General features: G+C 44.3%; 1 protein-coding gene across 2 annotated transcripts in view; it reads left to right on the top strand.

Annotated features, from left to right (window-relative positions):
- SHROOM3 (shroom family member 3) overlaps window positions 1–18,916 on the top strand; it is a 151,540-nt gene that overhangs the window by 35,263 nt on the left and 97,361 nt on the right. For both annotated transcript variants that reach the window (XM_054824665.1, XM_054824664.1), the window contains exon 2: window positions 11,777–11,931. In XM_054824665.1, coding sequence (XP_054680640.1) covers window positions 11,777–11,931 — 155 coding nt within the window. The remainder of the gene's footprint in view (window positions 1–11,776; window positions 11,932–18,916) is intronic.

The raw sequence follows: 18,916 nt of genomic DNA, 5'->3' as shown, positions 1-18,916 counted from the left end.
CTATGTTCAAAGAGTCCCTAAAAATTTTGATGTCTGATTCTCATTAAAATGAGTGAGAAGTGAATACCTAAATCCCTTAGGCAGCTATTGAATGCCTGGCAAGAGCTTCAGTCAGTTCATCAAGCATGTCTCTGCTGCATCATCTGGGTTTTTTCCTCTCAGATATAGACCATTTAGTGGTTGTTAGTTTGTATTAGTAGGCTCAGGGAGGAAGGAGGAGCATGATGAAGAAGGGAGCATAGGATGAAAGAAAGGGAAATGATAGCACAATGAGGGAGAGGACAACCACAGCAACTAGAGAAGAATGAAAACTATGGAGACAAGTGGGTAGATGGAAGGACATCCAAAAGCAGTTCCTGTTGGTTGTAGAAAAGGGAAAATTGCTGTGAGAGAAAATGGCTCAATGCTGCAGACATGGTAGAAATATTAAAGGGGGGGAGTCTCATTTGGCATCGGTACAGCGTGACCCGGCAGTCAGAGCAGAGAGTGCAGCTCCCGCGCTGATGTGTGATTCTTTCTGTGACCCTGGAAAAGTGGCATAAACATTGCTTCTGTTTTTATTCCTCTCTTATTTAGGGACAATACTTCCTGCTGTCTTCCTGTGCTGTTGAAAGGTGAAATTAGCTAATGGAAGGAAAGTTCTTGAGGATCATTACTACTGTTGTCATTACTATTATTATTAATAATATAATGGCAGTGTAATATTGGGGAAGGGAAATAAGGGAAAGAGAAGTGGCAAACATCAAAAGCAGTAACTGGCCATGCTGGGGCCAAATATCCGTCTCCAGGAGAGATAAGTACTACCTGTTCCAGTAGCCAGAAAATCCCATAGTTTCAGGTTTACCTAATTTATGGAATTACCTGATTGCAGGGCAGATTTTCTTGACATTTCTGTTTTGAATTCATATGAGCAATATGCCAAGGCAGGAAGTTCACTGGCTAATCGTGGTGAAAAAACTCTCAACAACTGTACTTTGAGAGCCTGCTGGTTGTCTTCTTTCTTCTGCGAACCGATCACAGGTGCGTACATCTAAGCTGTATTTTCTTATGTGGAAATATTTTCTGGTTACCCAGAAAGACACAATCCAGAGAAAGTCTCCTGGTAGTTGGTCACCCTGTCAAGCTACAACCTCTAGGGATTATGGCAACATAGGTCGTAAAAGCAAGTGTAGGAAAGTAATACAAAAGTCTGGGAAGACTGTAAAGCATCCTGTAAAAAAGGGCACAAGGGAGTGCTTGTAACAAGGATTGAAAGGCAAGTTCCAAATGTTGTCATTTGCTTCTTGGTTTTAGAACAGACAGGAGGGAGATTAAAGGACTAACTAGATTTCCTACTGTGGCGGTTCCTGTGATGCTAGGTTTGGCTTTCCCCAGGCTTGAAAAATTGTCCTTGGAGTAGGTAACAAATATAATTTTGCAGACGCATCTCCAACTGATTTGTTTTCCTAGATGGCAAGGAAAGGAGGAGGAAGGGTATGTAAGGTCATGCTGTGAGAAGAGAGTATGCAAAGCAAAAGAAACTGCCAACAGCAAAGAAATAATAACATGTTCCCGTGCCTATCCATTTGCACTCAGTGCACAAGGTGACATTTCTTGATGTGGTCCTTGCACATTTTACATTTTGGTTTGTGAGCGAATGTTGGTCCATGACATCCCACAGTTTGAGGGATATGCTGCAACCACCGAGAAGGACTCTTTGGAGATGGTAGGGGGGTCTGTACGTGTGTACACGTGGAAAGGATTAGGGAGCAGTCGATGTCACTGACTGAAAATCTTAGGGTTTGTAGGGTTCAGGTGGTGCCTTAACAGTACCTTACCTCAGTTTTAATAATTACAATCGTTACCATGGGCCCATCTCCATCTTTCTCTGGAACATGGCACTGGGTGAGCAACATTAAGCGCTAGGCTCAGTTCATCTCTGAGTAAAGCTGGTGCATGCTGCGTTGGCTCCTGCACAACGATCAGGATGGAGATGGTGACGAGGATGATGAGTGGCACCCTGCGTACCGGGAACGCAATAGGAATAGGAGTGGCTGGGAAATGGGAGTGTGTGAGAAGACCTGGATTTCCCAGTGATCCTCAGCTGCCGCACTCTTCCAAGCTGCACCGCTGCGATGGACTCGGTAGCCGTGCAGTAGCTTTGAAGCAGTGCCCTCTCATGTGTTGGGTGGCCACATGTTTGATAGCCCCCCGCCTAGACTGTAATGGGCTCACTGTCTAAATGTCATAGGAACTGGGTTTTTAATTATTGAAACCTTGTGAGAAATGTGAGAAAGGGCTGCAAAGTTGGGGGCAGGATGGCAAAGCAGGGTGAAAAAAGGAGTCCTGAGTGCAGAAACCTTGGGTGTGTTTGGGGCAGAGCAGACCTTTCCAGCAGCCTCTTTGACAAACAGCTATTTTTAACTCTCACATTGCAAAGCAAATATTAACTCTCAGACATGTGCAGTCACTGGCTTTGTGTGCTCTGGAGAGGGGTGAGCTGTATCAGATACAACAGAGTAACAGGGAATGAGTTCTTGTAGCCCCTTGAGCTGATATCGCCCTGGTAATCGCTGCAGACCAAACAGGATCAAGTTAACGTGCTCTAGGCCCCAGTATTTGTATCACCTGGTAATATACCCTCTGTGGCATGCATGGAATGGATTGTTTGCAAAAACCAAAGAGCGAACAAAGGAGTGAGGCTCTCTGATTCCCACATGCACGGGTAGGGTGTGTTCTGCAGGCAAGGCTCTGCTGGGATAAAAGGTGGCCTCATGCAGGAAACAGAGAAAGAGCAGGAGAAAGTGATCCCTCAAGTTTTAACGCTGCAAAAGGGCGAGCATTACTCTGCACCTGCACAGGCATCGCTTTTCCGTAGTTGCTCTGTGACTCAGGTGCACATTGGTGCTTTTTTTCCTTGCCTTGCCCTGTGCTGTGTGCTGTGAACAACAGGAGGGAAAGGTAGGAAGAAGCAATAATGACGTTTGAGATATTGGCTTCCCGAACACCCTGACACAGAGCAGCAGGCAGACAAGTGCTGGGAGAGCCAGGAAAGAAGCCATCTCCTGTCCTCTAGCCACCTTTTCCTCTAGCCTCTGGGCTAGCAGGAGAAGGACTGTTTGCTGCCACTGCAAAGCACGTCAGAATGTGATTGTACAGTCAGTCCCTGGGCATGTCACAGCTGGCTTTATGCTGGCTGAAAACAAGCTGATTTTTTCCCTATCCTGCAGGTGCTTTTGCTTCTCCTTGCCTCTAGCTTCAGTCCATATGTTGCAAATGTCACCGTGTAGCTGAGAGTTGGCTTTGCCGCTGTCTTTCTGCTTGCTGTTGTCACAGCTTTTCCACATCTCTGTTGCCTGTCCCTCTGTCTGTCTAACCTGCCCATTTACACTGTGAGGCAGGAACTGTCCATGATAATGTGTTTGTGCCATGCCTCTAAAAGAGGGACCTGATACGGCTCTAGGTGTTACCATAAAGCAAACACAGATTAGTTCCTTGTCTTATATATATTGAGAGGGGTGGAGAAAATTTATTGTTAGTTTTGCCTCGTTACAGAAAAGATCCTGGAGGCTTCTTGAAGGCCTGAATCAAAGCTGTAGTGTAGGTCCATCTTTGGGCATTAGTTGAAAGAAGACTTGATTTTCCCTACCCTTTCCACTTTTAAATGTAAAAATCTCTGTGGGAGCCTAACAGTTCTGTGCATAAGAAGGTGGAAAATTATCTTAAGAGCTAAGCCTTCTTTCCTCCACTGGCTTAGGAATTTAGAGTCACCAAGAGGAGTCAGACACAAACTCATCCAAGCATGTCTTCTTATCTCTTGTAGCTGAAGCCAGCAATCTGTTTTCCATTCACTTCTTGCCACTTTTTGCTGAGGGGCTGACTGCTGAGATTAACCTTGCTCCCAGGACAGGAAACAATCACGCAGGAAATGGAAAGGTGTGGAAGTGTTGGAGCCTGCAGGGTAGTCCTAGGAATGACCTTGAATCCTCACCACTTGTCAGTAACTTGCATCCACGCTGTATGGATCACAGTGGCATTTCTGCAGCTGGATTGCTGCTTTGGTGCCCACAGCCACTTTGCTTTGGTGTCTGCCCTCAGTAAATTATACTGGAAAAGATCTTGGTCTTTCAGGGAGCCTCTGCACTGACGCAGGGGCACTCCAATATATTGCCTTCACTCCTGGTTTCCAGATCATCCAGGTTTGGGGACTACAGGAAGGCAGTCTGGTTACTCCTTTGCTCCCGTGCTGGGTTTTCCCCTGAAGTGGGGACAGTCGGGTGTGCAGCCAGACGCCCTAAATGGCACAGGGTCAGTGATGCTCCCTGCTGTCCTGGGGTAGTGCAGGTGCAGGTGGGGAGAGAAGGGGCTAGTACTCAATCATCAACGGGTAGCAAGTTTCTATCTGGATCTGTAGCACTTGGTGGGGAACAGGCAACACTTTGCTGCTGCTGCATGTGCTTCATGCTGGCTTTTGGGAATACCAGTAACAGGCGAGATCCTGGTCCCCTTTGTATCAGAGGCTCTGTACCATTTTCACTCAGCATCCTGGACAGATTCCAGCTTGGGTAAATACAACTTGCTCACCTGAAATCCCCGCTCTGAGAAAAACATGAGCGGTTCCTGCTCATTTCAGCTTTCATCAGGTCCGGCCTTAGGCACAGACATAAGATAGATTGCCTCAGGCAGCAGAGCAGGGGAACAGGAGAGGAGTAAAGCCACAGGGACTAGGAGTGATTTCTCCAGACATGTCTTGAAGGAAGCTCCTCTGCCCCAGTGAGGGATGGATGGCCTTTCTCTCTGAGCTGCACCTACCTTTGGCCACCTGGAAGCAGGGAAAGCAGCTTTGACAGGAGAAGTGCACCCCAGCAGTGGGGAGGGGAGAGGGCAGGGGCTGGGAACTGGCTGTGCTCCTTGGTACCCCACTTTCCTCAGAGCTACCTGCAGCACTTTATCTGAAGCCAAGTGCTCCTGGTGCTGGCAAAAGAGCTGAGAGGGGATGCTGAGCTCTTGCTGTCTTGGTCTCTTCAACTACCTGGGGAGGGCATAGCACTGGGGGAAGCTCTCTGCCACAGCCTTGACACTGGATTTTGCCACTTCTGAGAATTGAGGCAGCATATTATATATATCCTTAGAGCATGAGCTGATGAATTCAGTGGAGAGGAAGGTGAGCTGGTTTTGTCCTGACAGGTGGGAAATAAATGAATCTGTCTGTCCCCAGAGACACATACATACACACATGCTGCAAAGAAGCCGTGAGCTGTCTGTGGACAGTCTGGTGCGGCCCTGAGCTCGTGACTCCTCTCTGTATGGGGTCAAATACTGCTGAGTTTCTCTGATATCAGCCACAATGCTGAAGTCAGAGCTGGTGACCGTCACTGCCAACATGATGAGTAGATGTCCCTTTAGATTTACAGTGGTGCCTCTCTGATGTGGTTTCTGGAAAATAAGCCTGGGGAGGCCAGTAGTGTTAGAGTTGTGACTGGTAGTTCTCCTTGCTAGGTGTCTTGCTCCAAGCCAAGTAAGTATATTCATTAACATTTTTCAGGCTGAGTGTGGGAGAAAATAGTTGGTTTGCCTGTGTTAACAGATTTTTTGTGGGGGGAGGGGGGGGGAAGTGTCAGAAAGATTTCATAGCACTGCTAACCCTTCAAAACCGTGTAGTTTAACTTGTTCTTCTACTGAATAAAGTTCAGCCTCTCAAGGTGAATTCATTCTATGTGAACCTCATATGACCACCTGGAATAAATTAGTCTGCCCACTAATATGCGTTGTACTTGGGAACAGAAATGTTACTGTAGAACAATCCAGAGCACTATGAGAAAAAAATCCCTTCCTTGCTTCCCTGCAGAATAAAACAATAACTAATTTGGAAACACTTTCTTTGGCTTGGAGTAAATGTCAATAGCTAAATTCTCTCGAGATGCATGTCTGCATCAGGGATGGGGAAATCCAGCAGAGACACGGCTCCAGGGGGAGACCTTTGACTTAACTATTTTTTGATTGAATTGTCTTAACTACTCTGTCATGCTGACACAGAGGTTGGGGACAATGGGGAAGAATTTCTGTCTGTCTCCTGCATGGGAAACACTCACTGCCCCCAAGTTGTGACATGGCATTAAGTCTGAATGAGGGGAGCAGCATATTCTTTGGAGTCATTCAGCAGCTCTGCAACTTTGTTTTAGGTTTGAGAACCATCTCTGAACTCCACAGGGGCTTAAAAATCTCCATCTCCAACATGAAGCCTAAATCAATCAGCTACTTAATGAGTTTACTGAGCAAGCCAAATTTGGCCCAGTGGGCCACTGCTCTGTGCTGGTGCAATACGTGACTGGTATGGTGTAGCTGTATTATGCCTAATAGTGGGCAGGTAAAAGAAAGACCCCGGTCTTACCTGTTTGGCATTCCAGTCTGGGCACTGAGAAATTATTAAAACCTTGACTGTTGAATTTGGAAACGGTTTTCCTGTGTTTTCTCTCAAACATGCAGCTGGTTTAACCCGTTCCCCCAAGTTGCACCAGTGCTAATGACCTTGTAAGGGACAAGGAAGAGATGAACCCCATATTGACTGGAAATGCATCATTCCACCAGAAAGAATGAAAACGGTTCCAGTAAGATATTTGAAAACAAGAGGTCTAAAGCAGAGAACATTTTTCTGTAATGTTCTTGCTGGGCAAGTCACAGACTCCTTGCAGCAGAGGAAGCTACCTCTCTCAATTCCTTCATGGAGCAAAATTTCTTCCTCTCTCACCTTGTCGGTTCCTATAAAATCTTTTTCAGCAGCTCAGGAATTCTGGACAGCCATCTCCAGCAGTTCATTTGTGATGCTTCCCTTCCCATCATTATACTATATCTGACACGAAAAGGGCAGTAGTTTGTCATTGCCATTGCTGCTGCTTCTGTCAACACCCAGCTATGCTGGTTTACTGGTTTTTTTCCAGAGCATCTCCCGGTATCGCTCAGCAGTTGTGCTAACCTGCTGCGCGGTACAGCTCTCACTTGTGTAACTGCATACAGTGCGCCTATGTATTTGCTTGCTTGCTTCTCTTTTTTTATTGAGAAACTTCAGCGAGTAAGTTTACAGTTTAGGAATCACATGCACCATTCATAGTATAAAGGACACAAAGATGGAATAATCCATCTTAAAAGCTACAGAGAATTTGTTGTTACAAAAGCTCCTCAAAGAAAAGGAAGAGAAAAGAGGAATAAATAAAGAAAACTTCTTTAAAATAATCAAGAAAGGATCTCAGTTAGACAGCATTCTCTGAACCTACAGTAACCATAGCGAACCAAACAAAAGACAGTAGTAATAAGTCTTATGTATCCTTGGTGATCTGCTTAAGCAACTTCTTGCTTTTACAGTAAGCCAAAAAAAGGGAGAACAGATGAGTTCAAAGTCTGCTGCAGGATCTATTGAATGACAAGAAGCTTCCTCTAATGGAAGAAAACGGACTGGAGTGTTAATGCAAAGCAGAACCAGGGGTGGCCTTTGGGATTTTCAGGCAAGGGCAGTGGGCTTGGGAGGTTTTACTGCAGTCAAGACAACTGAAGGGACTTGAGTTTGTGTCAGCCCGAGGAGACTATTGAGGCATTTTGAAGCGGGTGTATTTCAGGAGAGGCCAGCTTGGCAGGGAAGATCTTGTTCTCTCCTGAAAGAACCTGAAAGGATTGGCTAGATATGCTTGTGGAACACAGAAGAAAGAAAGAGGTGTGGGGGAGATGCTGAAATAACAGAAGTTTGATGGGACTTCACAGGAAGTAGGAACCATCTTGTAGATGGTTGGTGGAATACCCTCTGGAAGGGGATGCTTTCCTGTGGCCTGGTTCCAACCGGCACAGACTCTCCCCAGGGTCAGGGCCTGTGAGCTAGGGATTCACAGAGACAGCCCCTGGAATGAGAGCCAAGATTTGGATCATCGCCACCCACAGAGAGCTCGCACGTTAAATGGACAGGACAGACAAAGGCAGTAATGTTTGTGTCCATTTTACAGGTGGGAAACTGAGGCACAGAGTCCAGGAGTCTTTATGCTATTGATGAATGTTTTGCCGTCCAGATGCTCCTGCTGATTTCAAGGAGCAGGGTTCTTCTCCCCACATGGCAGTGCCTGGGCAGCTGGCTCTACTCACAGCACCTGCAGTAAGACCAGCCGTTGAATCCAGCCCCGTAAGGTTTAGCCTAGCACATGAAGTTCAAAACTATTCCTCCACCCTGTGCTCATCAGAGTCACCTCTCATAACTAGACTTGGCAGAACAAACAGTTGGCTCAATCCAGCCAAAAGGAAAAAACTTCAGTCCCTGGCCGGCTGCCGCTGGCTCCTCCTGCTCCTGATGGATGAGCGACAACCTTACCCCCAGAAGGTTTGCTGGCTGCATACCACCTTGTTTTTCGCAGCTTAAACAAACTATAAGAGGTCTTACTGGCTATTGATTGACTTCTTACACTAGGTCCTGTGGCTCACAATGATTACATTTTTGGCGCAAATGACTGTTGAGGGTGATTTTGACAATGCTGTGGCTGCTCAAACTACTCCAGCACAACTTGCACACTTAAAACAATAGACTGTATTGCTGGCTCTGTCCTTGCTGACTGACAGCGCTTAGAACCACTTGAGATCTGAGGAACATTTGAAGACTTGCCTTCTCATTTCCTGTCACTTGGGGTCCACAGTGTTGTTCAGAGAAGGTAACCACATGCAGAAGTGGCCTGCCTGCGTATTATTTGTCTGCTGTGGCGCGCATAGCTTTGCAAGCATCTTTCATCCTTAACTGCTCAATGTGTCGCAGACCTGGTGGATTCCCATCCCTGACTCTGTTCAGCCTTGTCCAGTGAAGCAGGTGTTCATTTAAATAGGTTACACGTAGGCTGAGGTTTGTTTGCTTTGTTGATAATTGTTACACTGGGTAGAGATAGAGCTTTGTGTTTATAGTGCAGCTTGTTTTGTTTGAATTATTCAGTCCTTTCCTTGAAATATCACCACACCTTAAACACAAATATTTTCAGAGGCATTCAGAGAGAAGAAATGAATGTGGAGCATCTGAGCCTTCCTTTGGGAGACGGTGTCTTGTTTCTGGACTTTTGGTGGGAACCTGGAAGCCTTTTTGCCTCTTTTGACTCTCTGAGTGGTGGTGCCAGCTCACAGGCCTGTGGTGAATATTTTCCTCCAGGAACTTTAAGGAATTTGCATCCAGGGAAACCCCAGCCAAATAGATGACACAAGTGTACCTAAGCAATAGACAGATGAGAAGGCTAACACATTATTAATAGATGAGATAACTATGTAAACAACAAAAGATCAAACCATATCTCCATTTACATTCTCTCTAGGTACCTAAGTAATACGATTTCAATGCTGCCATCATCAAAAGCTTCTAATCATAAAAAGTGGGTCTTGTTTTAGGTCTTGCTCGTGGATAGTTTAACTACACCAGAGCAAAGCAGATCATTCTCAGCCTCTGGAATTACTTGCAGATGGCTCTGTACTCATGCTAGCAAGCTTTCCTTTAAGGCATTCTTTACTTTGGTACTGTGGCTGGCTACGTGGCTTTGCAAGTTGCAGTTTAAGAGTCCTTGGCGTAAGCATAAGCTGGAACACATCAGGATTTGAAGAAAGATTTCTGTCAGAGCTGTGCATGATGTTAGCAACCTTATCAGAAGTATTGTGGGGTTTAGTCTTTCCTTAAAGTCTTTGATTTCACATTATTTGTAAAGGTGATTATGGAAGAATCCAAATTTCCATTTTCACTAAAAAAAAGAGGAGAAAAAGAAATGTCTAGCCCACGTGGTTGCAAAGAGAACCTTAAAACAGTGATCTTGTAGAGTGAAAAAATGTGGAATATATAAATACAATTTGGATTATTAGAGGATAAAGCACAGATCACGATTTTGTTAATTTTTTAAGGTCAGGGTTCATCAAGGCAAAGTTAATACAAATGCTTCTGATGAGTATCTCAGCTTTTGAAGTAGTTGGTATTTGTTACAGAAGATATTTTTCCAAGAATGCCTTTTCTCCATTATATGTGATCTAACATAACAAAACAAAACCAAACAAATCCCATCTGTTGACTATATCACAAGTTAATCTAACCCATAGGATCCCACTCTATTGTATTTCATTGAAATGATACACACCTGTTTTCCTTTACAGCAGCAACAAACTGGAGCAATACTGCATTTTTAGTTTGTTATTTATTTATTTATGCTGGCAGCAAGGTCTAATGTTTCATCTCTCACCCTTCCTGGTAATTGTGATACAAGGCTCTTTATATGAAGTCTAATTCCTGTGGTTTTATCCATTCTTAAGAGGAAAAGAAAAAAGTCATTCATCAGTGGAATGACTTCCTGGTAGGATGAATGACAACAATTTTTACCTACCTTTGTAGAGGGTTCAGAGAATTTATTAGCTAATGTTTGTGGAAGTCAGATTTTAAGTTTTAGAAGGCACATGAGCTGGAATACTATTGTTCAGAAGAACAGACCAGCTTTGCTTGTGAGAAGTCACCATTCAACACTGAAACTAATGTTCTGGTAAAAATCTGGGTAATACTTATACATGTGCTGAGTTACATGTCTGGGTTATGGCTCAATTACACTTTGCCTGGCCTGACTTGAAATAAAGGTAACTTCCAGAAGTGTGCGTGCCATTTCACTGCTCAGAAAATGGTACCCCTGCAAATAGCAGCCCTTTCGCTGGCCGGATCAGAGTCTTAATCCGATATAGATACATTTCTTTGCCTCAATACGATGTCTGGGAAGGTGAAGGCCTGAAGGAAGAGATTATACTTCTAATGTGCCATGAGATGTTAAAGGTAAGTGTGGGCCACATGACAATTGCTAACACAGGTCACAGCTTCTGTTGAACAGGGACTACCAGGTGCTTTAAATATCAGATTTTCTAGTGGCAAATTTTGTAATAAAAGCTATTTCGGTTGCACTCTGAACCAGTGGTACTCTTCAGTCTCCAGAAACTCAGGATTTGCAGTGCATTAACCCGTATATAACCTTGCCCTCTGCTACTCTAGTATGCCTTTGCAGAGAGTTAGTGCATTAGTTCACAAGGCTGAGATTCAGAGATTCTGGGCCAAATTTTCTTGTCCTCTGCCTTGTCACTTACTTCTTTGCAGACTTGGCGTACTTCTGCTGGCACACTGATGGAGAATCAATGTGCATGGACCATACAAACCAGAGGAGAGTGGCCTAGGATTCTCCTTCTAGCTTTGCCACTACATAGCCTTGAGCAGGCTGCTTGCTTTCTCATAAAATTAAAATAATTGTCTATTTTCTTTAAATCCCTAGCTGCAAAATGCTACAGAGGTGCTACACACACCTATGTGCATCTGCTTTGTTGCTGGCCAGTAAGCAAGAAGCTGTTGTTAATCAGCCAGCTAGATCATGTAGAGGAGCTTGAACAAAAAAATCACATCCAAGCTCTTCTAATCCTGGCTTTGCCCTTGGGCTTGTGCCTGGCTGCTCTTATCAGGAGGCATTCCATGGCCGTTTTGCTGGCATTTACTGCTTCCAAATACCAAAGACTTTGCAGGCTTATTCAAAGCAATGCTTCTTGGCAGAATTAATTTGGCTGCCAATCTCCAGCTTCCATCCATGTGAAATATAGGGGAGGCAAGCACAGACCTTTGAGGAAGCTGGCTGGCAAAGGGAGACAACCTTTCTTAGTCGAAGAGCTGAATTTGGGGCTGGTAGGCCTAATTCCTTCAACAGAAATGCATGCTCAGCTCTGCCTGTGATAGCCAAACTGTGGTAGGCACGCCTCACCGTTTCTTTCTCCTCTCTTTCCTGTGCAGATCGAAGAAGGCGGTAAAGCGGACTCCCTGCCTTCCAAGCTGCAGGCTGGTGACGAAGTGGTGAACATCAATGAGGTGGAACTGAGCAGCTCCAGGAGAGAGGCCATCTCCCTGGTTAAAGGGTCCTACAAGAAACTGAAGCTAGTCGTCCGCAGGTAGGCAAGATTCAACACTCCTTCCCTCCCTCTCTCCCGCCCTGCAGGGTGTGACAGCCATTCCCCTCACATCTCCAGCTGAAAGCTTATGACTCGGCCTGATCTTGGCAAAAGCCTGGTTTGAAGCACACAGGCATGAGCCCAAGGGCAAATGTTTGTTCTTTTCAGCCAACATTTCTATGACTCGTTTGTCACTGATTCATCCAAGTATGTGAAATCCTTACCCACAGTACACATACTCTTCCACTGCTCCCCTGCCACGTGGCAATCCAGGACTCCTGTTCAGAGATTTACAAGCCGTCCCGTCTTCCTTCAAAGTGCTTGGGGCTCCCTGTGAAGGGGTGGCAGTTCTGTACATAGCTCTTGCCTCATTTGCTGCATGTTATCACTGTTGCTGTGACAGCAGAAAGATTTCCACTGGCCTCAGCAAGATTTGGAGCTGTTTCATGTTCTGCAGGTGAGACAGAGTGGCTGTGCTGACCGAGAGCAGTCTGACCAATATTGTACTCAGGGTGTAATCTAGGGGGAAGAGCAGCCACTTCACCTGCATCTTTTAAGCAACAGCCCCCGTGCTATCACCGAATGAGTGATCTCTCACGTGTTCTATGTCACTGTTTGTTAAAGGCCTTGTAAATAGTAATGAATAATGATGCCAGCGTGCTGGGTTTGGTGGTGTGCTGAGCACAACTCAGCTAAGCAAATTCTGCCGATCCTCTTTGGTGACATGAATAATAAATATGTTTGTCTTAGGGTCAGGATGCAGAACTTGAATCTTGATACGTGTTTGGAATCAGAGATGTTTGGGTTTAGAATTTGAGGCGGGGGTTAAGACCTTAATAGAGATGCTTCCTGTATGTTTTTTACTGTGGGCATGTCCAAACAGTTTTTTCTATGCCAGTTAGGTGATAGCTGGTATCACTTCATGGAGCGCTCTGTCCTGAATTTCCACACTTAGCCAGAAAGGAATCTGGGTCAAGATCAGCACAGCTGAGGAGCTGTCATTAGCCAAACAGAAGGTCAGCTTGGGTCCTAAGTTGGAACAACTGACTAACATCTGAGCGGGGATGTCCGAGTAGGGCAGATATGAACAGCTCAGTCACCCTCCTGCTCTCTGGAGAATATTTTGTGCTTTTGCTGGCTATATTCTGTTGTTTTACCTAAAGCACCTCTAGGTACTGACAATGACCTTACAACAAATTCTGAATATTCATATACAGAACTGTTAGATGGTTTGTGTGGCATTTGGGAGGATATTTGCAGAAGTAGTTCATTGCAATTTGAGCTTTTTCCAAAAATAAATGGTTTTTATTTAAGGCCCATGTAGGTTGTAGTCCAACTGTATTGACTGAACAAAATGTTTAATTCAAACTAACTTAGCAAAATTGTGAAAATAGAAACCTTTTGTCACAGTTTAATTTCATTTTGCTGGGATGAACTAGTAAAATAACTGGTTCTGTTTGGTGTAAATCGAGAATTGTTTCTGGCGTTTGATCTGTCCACCTAACAGGTAAGAAGAAAAGAAAAGAGAAAAGGAAAGACAAGCAAAGCCTGGAGTCCCCTTGCAGTTGCTTCATTCCAAACTTCTTCCTCTCCACTTCCCTTAGATATTTTCATTAGCAGCATTTCTCTGGTGGAGACTAAAACCTGCCCGTGTTGTAAGAAGCCCTTTTGCAGCCTACAGAGTGGAAAAAGTATGTTGGGAAGATTGGTTCCTGTGTGTGTCAAACCGGACACCAGGAGTGAATAAGCACTCTCTTTCTGCCTGGATATGTATGCGCGCACACACATACATATGTGCATACATGCGTATATATGTATGTATGTATATATGTCTTTATAGACGGAGAAGTGATGTACTCAAGGTCAGCAGTGTCATAGCCAGGCCAAAATTCAGCAGTTCCTATTATTTTCCTGGGAGATGCCTGAATCACAGGACCACGTCTCTTAGAAAGCTTTGAGGCCTCTTTCTTCAAGCTAAAAGAGAAAATGAGCAACTTTTTAATTTCCTTGACTAGTTTTTCCCATGCAGTAGGAATCGTGAGAGGCAGAGCAATCCCAGTGGGCATCGATCACATGGTTCTCGTTACCATGATGAGCTATTGAAAGAGGAGGTGATCCACCTCTGCAAAAATCAGACAGCAGTGTTTTATGTTTCGAAATTACACTTCACAGTGTAACGTAATAGTTTCTCTTTCCATTATTTTTAAGTTCCCAAGACCTTTTCACCTTTTCTTCTTCCTTTTAATGAGTATGCAAGGGTATTTGATGTTTTCCTGCTTTGGAATACTATAGTGAACTTGAAGAAAATTTGGTTCTGAGCCTTTCACGGTTTCATTTCATCATCACTAGAAAGATCAAGCATGTTAACTTTAAGAGGTATTACATTCACCTACTATTCCCTTGCCAAGGTATTTTAAGCCCTTCGTGCACATTGAAAGCTCACTGACAATGCATAAACTTAGAACTGAAAAATTGCAATTAAGAGCTAAGAGCCCAGCCTTCGGTTCAGGTAATTTGACACAGTCCCAGCTGACCCTGCCGTGCTGGCATGAAAGCAGCAAAAGAACAAAATGTGAGGTCCTGACTGCTTTGTGGGCAGTTGGTCACAAGTCTTTTCTGAATTCTCTCCGTCACCAAAGGTGGCAAGACTCAGCACTCTGGCCAGCTGGTGACAAGGTAGAAGACAAAGATTTTGTCTCCCATGCTAGAGGGAAAGTGGATGAGAAGGGATAAAAGAAGGATCCCAGAGGAGAATGGTGAGAAAGAGGAAAGCAGCGAGGGGAAAGTGAGTTTTTACATTATGAACAAAATGAAATGAAATGAGGCAAGATGTAAAAGAAACAAATTAAGGAAAGCAGCTCGGTACAGAACCTGAGCAATGTGGAGCCTTCATCTCAGTTAGGGGAATGCTGCTGGGCAGGCAGCATATCTGTGTGATGAAATGTGAACAAACAAAGGTTTGCAAGTCAGCCTTGAGGTAAAGCTACAGCACCAAGGATGTGCCGATTATCTTTACCCCAGACGTAATGAATTTAGCCATTAAGACCGGTAAAGGAAGCACTAGTGTTGTTCTTTGTTGTGTGGACAAGATGATGATGTTTTGCAGTACTACATCATCTGAAAATAAATTATTTTTGGTGTGCTTGAGTTGCTGATTTTTGTAAATTGGCCATAATGATTTAATTGAAGTGGATTAGGGTTGGTTGCTGCAAATACCAGCAGTCTGAAAACCCACTGACTAGTAATTTGTGACCTGAATTTTTACTCCGTGATTTCAGTATTCATGAGGGCTCTTGCTTAGGAGTGACACAAATTCACACTGACATGGACTTTACCCCTTAAAAGTCATATGCAAACAATAGCAAAGTCTGCTTGGTGTATGTGGTTTTGGTTCTTTCCAAAGCATATTCAAGGTCAGCATGTTTTTGACGGTTTGCTTGTTTGTTTTTCAAGTTAAAAACTCAGGAGCTCTCTATAGCAGTGTGATGGTGACACCAGACATCACAATGGACAGAAAGCGCAGATTTTTTTATTCAGATGTATTGTAGTGAGACCATCGAACAGAGGACCAACAGAATACATTCGACCAGCTCTGTACACTCGTGTAGCTCATGTAGCATACTCAGATTGCTATTTAATCTTGTTTTTTATTGTAGGACAAAGGTATGCTTTTAGTACCAGTGGCAGCAGAGTGATCCTCTACTTGTGGTACTAAGCAAAAACTGATGTTACAGCACCTTGCTAGGTCTGTAGACAGGCTGATGCAGTGATGTGTTATTTCCCTTGGAATGCTGTCTGCAAAGCTCAGTACTGATGCATCATTGTCAGTCTTCATCAGTCTGATATTTGTCAGTTTAATGGAGGAAAAAAGTGGAAATAGTTTCACTGAAGGGAATGTGAAGGGAAAATCAGAGAAAATTCAGTATAAGAGGAAAGACTAAAATACATAGAGATGGGAAAAATTACCTGTCTCACGAGGATTAATAATTAGGAATGGTTATAAATAAATAACCAGTACCACAGCAGTTAGTACACGAGGACCACAGTCTGCTGTTCATTCCCGTGCGAATGTCCTGCTGACATCAGGGAGGAACTTGCAGTAGGAGAGACATGTAAAGTTGTGTATTTATACGCTTTCTGCTTCCTTGCTCATGGACTTAAAGTAGGGCAGAGGCAGAGAATGACCATATGAGCCCTAGCGTTGAGTAAATACTGAGCCCAGTCCCTAAGACGATCCTTATTTGGGAGATAATGATTTTTCATGGATGCTTTCTAGCTGCATTTTGTTTGTCTCATCCTCAGCTCAGGAGCCCTGAATGGCTCAAATGTTCAGCTTTCTCTGCTTCTTTAACAGGGCCGCTCATATCTGACCTGTTTAAAAGGCTGTTTCTAAAGCCACTTCCTTTCTTTCTGCTCATTCCTCCCCGTACTGGTTTTGCCCATTCATTTCTGGGACAATAGACTCAGACATGTATGTATTTGTTCATTCCTGTAGACCTCAGGTCTGCAGCTGGTGTGCTATGAGGAAGCTTGCTGATACTTCACACTTCATTGTGCTGAAGCCAGAACAAGCCAAAGAAAGAGCTGCTCTCTATGTCAGGGAATTACAAAGCCTTATTGAGCGTACCTTACTTAGGTGCACTTTCCACTCTCTGCTAAATTGAGTTACGATTTCCTGCCTCGCATACCTTGCTGCTACTGTCTTTTGTGTGCTTGCTGCTGGCAAGGTGGATTTAGCTTGGTGGTCCATTCTAGCGCTCTTTCTGCCATCTGATTCTTAAGACATTTAGAATTGTACAACAAAATTACCTGTTTTCTTCTCCCCTGCTTTTTAATACAGGGCTTTTCAGGACACTTTCCTCTGCTGGCCCAGAGGAAAGCACATTCATTTCATTCTGATTTATTTCATACCTGAGCAATCAGGCAAAAAGCACACCGCTACTTGAGTGTTCAGTCCTGCTAGCCAGATCAAATTGCCACAGGTAAGGAGAGCGAGCCTTTAAAATTATCACTGAGCAAAGAGACAAGATACCATTGCGCTACAGGGAAGAACAAACAAGTATTGCTCCACTGGTGTCAGGCGATGGGAGTGAGCCAAGAAGCTAGGCTCTCAGAAGAGAGGTGTCCACAAGTATTTCCCATGATAGTCTTCAGTGTGTCTGTATCACTGCTGGTGACAAATGTCTCTCACTGTGGGTATGAGCTGAACCAGTTCCATCAAGTCTGAGGAATCCACGGGCTGATGCTGAGGAGATATTTTTGCTCACGATTTGCCAATTTGGGAACAGTAGGTGTGAATCACTGTGGGAAACTGGAGAGACCAGTTTGTTTCACCTTGTAGCGGGATGCTTGCCTACTGTCCTCAGCAAACTACCTTACATAGTTTTTGGTACTCAGTTGATCTTTAACCAGCTGGAGGAAACTGAGTGTTTGAAAGCTAAAGCTACAAGCCACAGCAATGAAGCTTAGTTGTTTAATTGTGAAAGATGGGTTATTTTTTCCAACTTGTTTTTTTCCGTTCTTCCTCTCCAACTTCAGCATCTAAGCAGACTTGAGTGCAGTTGAAAAAAGAGCCAGGCCTTTTCAGTGGTATCAGTTCGATCTAATTGTGTTATGCATGATTGTATCAGCTGAAGATAAGGCTCAAAGTGTGGGCATTGCCTTGTCTGCTTTACAGCAACCACACTGGCCTACAGCAGTTGCCAAAAATAGACTTTTCCACAGGTCAATAAGCAAGAATGGTTGTCAAAGCGTCACACTGTTTACATAGTTTTACATTCAACATGTTGGTAACAGCAGCAATTAGATCACTGAGGCATGATGGCAAATGTAGCTGTTCTGCGAATATCATGCTGAAGGGAACCACAGTCACAGGGACAACAACTCTCAGACACCCTTTCTAACACAAACACTGTTTGAACTAAGGCCTCCTACAAGCCATTCCTCAGAGTTGCTGTGGCATTCACTGTTGCCTGGTGCAGGGAGGGCAGAGGTGAAAACATGAAGTCATTCCTGTTGAGGCGACAGTATGTTGTGCAGTGAGCTTGCCACGGGCAGTTTGGTCCATGTTCTTGGTGGGTGGAAAGCAGCTCCGTTGACTTGAATGGAGTTCACATGAGTTACCTCAGGCCAGAATTTGGTCCTTTGATTCTTTAAACTCTTGGATCCAACGTCAGTCTTGGTTAATGAATGCAAAGCTCTATTAAAATTTGCTAGTGGAACAGCAAGTAAAAATTTTCTGGAGTGAATTACTGATGGTTTAGGCCCTTACTCTGTACACGCTGACATGCAGATGTCCTGCAGAGCTCTTCTGGGCTGTTGTTTTTAGGGTTGAGGCCAGCACATAGCTTCTGACTTGGGATGTGAGGGACTCCGATGGTGACACTTGCATTTGCAGAGCCAGTGAGACTGCATGGAGTATGATTCTCAAAAGACCTGTGTTTTACAGCAAAACTGCATACCTCTAAGACGTGCAACATGTGTGTTCTTAGCATATATCCAATCATACAGATACGAGTGACCATAGGAAGCCTGTTCAAGTATTATTTATGTGGTATATACAATATTATATCAAAGATGAAGTACATTCAGTTCAGATAGCATATAGTTGCCCTAACATCTTGTTGCACTCTTGAAGCTCAAGGCACAGAAGCTTAGTGCTTCCGAGACCATGGCAGTAAAAGCCACCCCTCAGCCTCGTTCTTCTCCAAAGCCGCCCATGAGCGAATCCTCCACTCGTACAAATCAGCAGTAGCTTGAATGAGGATCTGATGTTTTGCGCTTGGTGCTAGCCATCACCGTTAGATAGATGCTGCAATTAAAGTACGTGGCTACTGCTGCTCCTGATACCAACTACAGCTTTACTAACAGCTTTACCTGTCCAAAGGTGTGTGGTTGCCCAGTTCTCATAGTATGTTTTATGTAGAGCGAAGGATATTTGACTGTATCATCGCTCACTTTCTGGGGCAGCTCCGTAGTGAGGTGT

Source organism: Grus americana, chromosome 4, assembly GCF_028858705.1.
Source record: "Grus americana isolate bGruAme1 chromosome 4, bGruAme1.mat, whole genome shotgun sequence".
NCBI classification, from domain to species: Eukaryota; Metazoa; Chordata; class Aves; order Gruiformes; family Gruidae; genus Grus; species Grus americana.
The sequence above is the reverse complement of the archived record's forward strand: the minus strand, read 5'-3'. Positions and strand labels throughout refer to the sequence as shown.